The sequence below is a fragment of the Megalops cyprinoides genome, chromosome 24, assembly GCF_013368585.1.
Source record: "Megalops cyprinoides isolate fMegCyp1 chromosome 24, fMegCyp1.pri, whole genome shotgun sequence".
In the NCBI taxonomy this organism is placed as follows: Eukaryota; Metazoa; Chordata; class Actinopteri; order Elopiformes; family Megalopidae; genus Megalops; species Megalops cyprinoides.
Window position 1 is genome coordinate 772,501 of NC_050606.1, and position 2,500 is coordinate 775,000.

At 53.0% G+C, this 2,500-nt stretch overlaps 1 protein-coding gene across 1 annotated transcript in view; it reads left to right on the forward strand.

Moving 5' to 3' along the window:
- LOC118771057 (calsequestrin-1-like) overlaps positions 1-2,500 on the forward strand; it is a 16,495-nt gene that overhangs the window by 13,884 nt on the left and 111 nt on the right. Inside the window, exons 6-11 of the mRNA XM_036518924.1 lie at positions 19-149; positions 399-444; positions 683-737; positions 967-1,067; positions 1,464-1,538; positions 1,996-2,500. The exon at positions 1,996-2,500 is cut by the window's right edge and continues 111 nt beyond it. Of these exons, the coding sequence (XP_036374817.1) occupies positions 19-149; positions 399-444; positions 683-737; positions 967-1,067; positions 1,464-1,538; positions 1,996-2,367 (780 nt within the window). The 3' untranslated portion in view covers positions 2,368-2,500. The remainder of the gene's footprint in view (positions 1-18; positions 150-398; positions 445-682; positions 738-966; positions 1,068-1,463; positions 1,539-1,995) is intronic.

Sequence of the window (2,500 nt, forward strand, 5' to 3'; positions counted from 1 at the left end):
TCCTCTCCTCCCTCCCAGGTTGCCAAGAAACTGGACCTGAAGCTGAACGAGGTGGACTTCTACGAGCCCTTCATGGACGACCCCGTCGCCATCCCTGGGAAGCCCTACAGCGAGGAAGAGCTCGTTGACTTCATCGAGGATCACGACAGGTGAGGCTGACACACACAAACACACACACACACAGACACACACAAACACACGCACACACAGACACAGACACACACAGACACACACACACACACACAGACACAGACACACACACGCACACACAGACACACACAAACACACGCACACACAGACACACACAAACACACGCACACACAGACACAGACACACACACCTTCACAGTGGTTCTCCTGTGGGTGAAAATGACTGTGTGTGTCTTTGTTTAATTACAGACCGACTCTCAGGAAGCTGGAGCCCCACAACATGTATGAGACCTGGGTATGTTCCCTCCCCGAGCACAGCTTTCTCCACCTGTCCCACAATCCATATCTCCTCTTCCCTCATCATAGATATGTCCTGTTCCATCACCCTTGATATCTTCTCTTTCCTCACCATGGTAGATATGCCGTCTTCCCCAGCGGCTCATATCTGCTTTAACCTCACCATAGGTATCAGCGAACACAGAAGACCCCGTTGGTATTTCGTTATTCACCCCTCCTCTCTCTCTCTCCCTCAGGAGGATGACATTGATGGGGAGCACATCATCGCCTTTGCTGAGGAGGATGACCCAGGTACGGAATCCCAGAGCTGCTCAGGTGTACAGGTGTCAGCCGTTGAGATGTGTGTGTGTGTATGTGTGTGTGTGTGTGTGTCTGCAGTCTGTGTTTGCAAACCTTTCGCTTCCAGGCTGAAGAGGGGGGTGATGGGATTGCGGCTCAGTCTCCAGATACTGAGGTCATCTGTTGCTCCCTTCATGAAGGTGTCCCTTCATGTTGACCTCTGAACTCTGACCTTTTGCAGATGGTTTTGAGTTTCTGGAGGTCCTGAAGGAGGTGGCTCAGGATAACACAGATAACCCCAACCTCAGCATTCTGTGGATTGACCCGGACGACTTCCCCCTGGTGAGAGAGAGTGCAATCTGACCACACACAACCTCACTATGAACCTGAGATTGACGTGAATGGCGTTTATTCCTGAGAATTAAACTGGAAGCAGCCGTGACTTATCACACAAATGATCACGATTAGTGTAGTTTAAGCACGTTTTTGAACTGTCGCTGTTTGAAATCAAATAAATTGAAGTAATGACTTACTAATGATTCATTCCAGGCCTTTTGCACCACAACATACAGCTCCCACAGCTCATCCACGCAAATAACCTGGCCATGGATCCATTTCACCTCTGCTAAAACACTCATGGTGTTTCCCAGGGTGCTTTGGGAAATTAGAGAAGTATATGCTCCTAGTAAACTGGAAATGGAAACAGGCTGACTGCTTTCTGTCCCCTGCTGTCACCAGCTTATCCCTTACTGGGAGAAGATCTTCGACATCGACCTGTCCAGCCCTCAGATTGGCGTTGTGGATGTGCACGATGTGAGTGAAACCACCTGAAGCATCTTCCTGGGGGTGGCACTGCTCAGTAACTCGTGTTAAATCTGTAATACCTCCGTCTCAGAGACAAACACACCACCGTTCAGTGGCAGTGCCTTGTGGGGTGGAGCTGGTGGTGTGTTGTGGGGTGGGGCTGGCGGCGTGTTGTGGGGTGGGGCTGGCGGTGTGTTGTGGGGTGGGGCTGGCGGTGTGTTGTGGGGTGGAGCTGAGAGTGCGTTATGGGGTGGGGCTGGTGGTGTGTTGTGGGGTGGGGCTGGCGGTGCATTGTGGGGTGGGGCTGGCAGTGTGTTGTGGGGTGGGGCTGGCGGTGCGTCGTGGGGTGGGGCTGGCGGTGTGCTGCGGGGTGGGGCTGGCGGTGTGTTGTGGGGTGGGGCTGGCGGTGCGTTGTGGGGTGGGGCTGGCAGTGTGTTGTGGGTGATGCGTACCCCTCCCCCTGCAGGCTGACAGCGTTTGGATGGACATGGACGACGAGGACGACATGCCCACTGCAGAAGAGCTGGAGGACTGGATCGAGGACGTGCTCAGGGACAAGATCGATCCTGACGATGACGACGATGACGATGACGATGATGACGACGATGATGATGATGACGACGACGACGATGATGATGACGATGATGATGACGATGACGACGATGATGATGACGATGACGATGATGATGACGACGATGATGACGACGATGATGATGACGACGACGACGACGATGACGACGACGACGACGATGATGACGATGACGATGATGACGACGACGATGATGATGACGACGATGATGATGACGATGATGACGACGACGACGATGATGATGATTAAACTCTTGCTGCCATCTCTTACTTTGCTTAGCTTTGGCCAGCTCTGGCCAAAGAGCGTCATAGTGTCAGGCTCTTCGGCATCATTGTCTCCACGGCTTCCTCGTCTGCTGCTTCCTCCAGCCGTATGTCTGCTC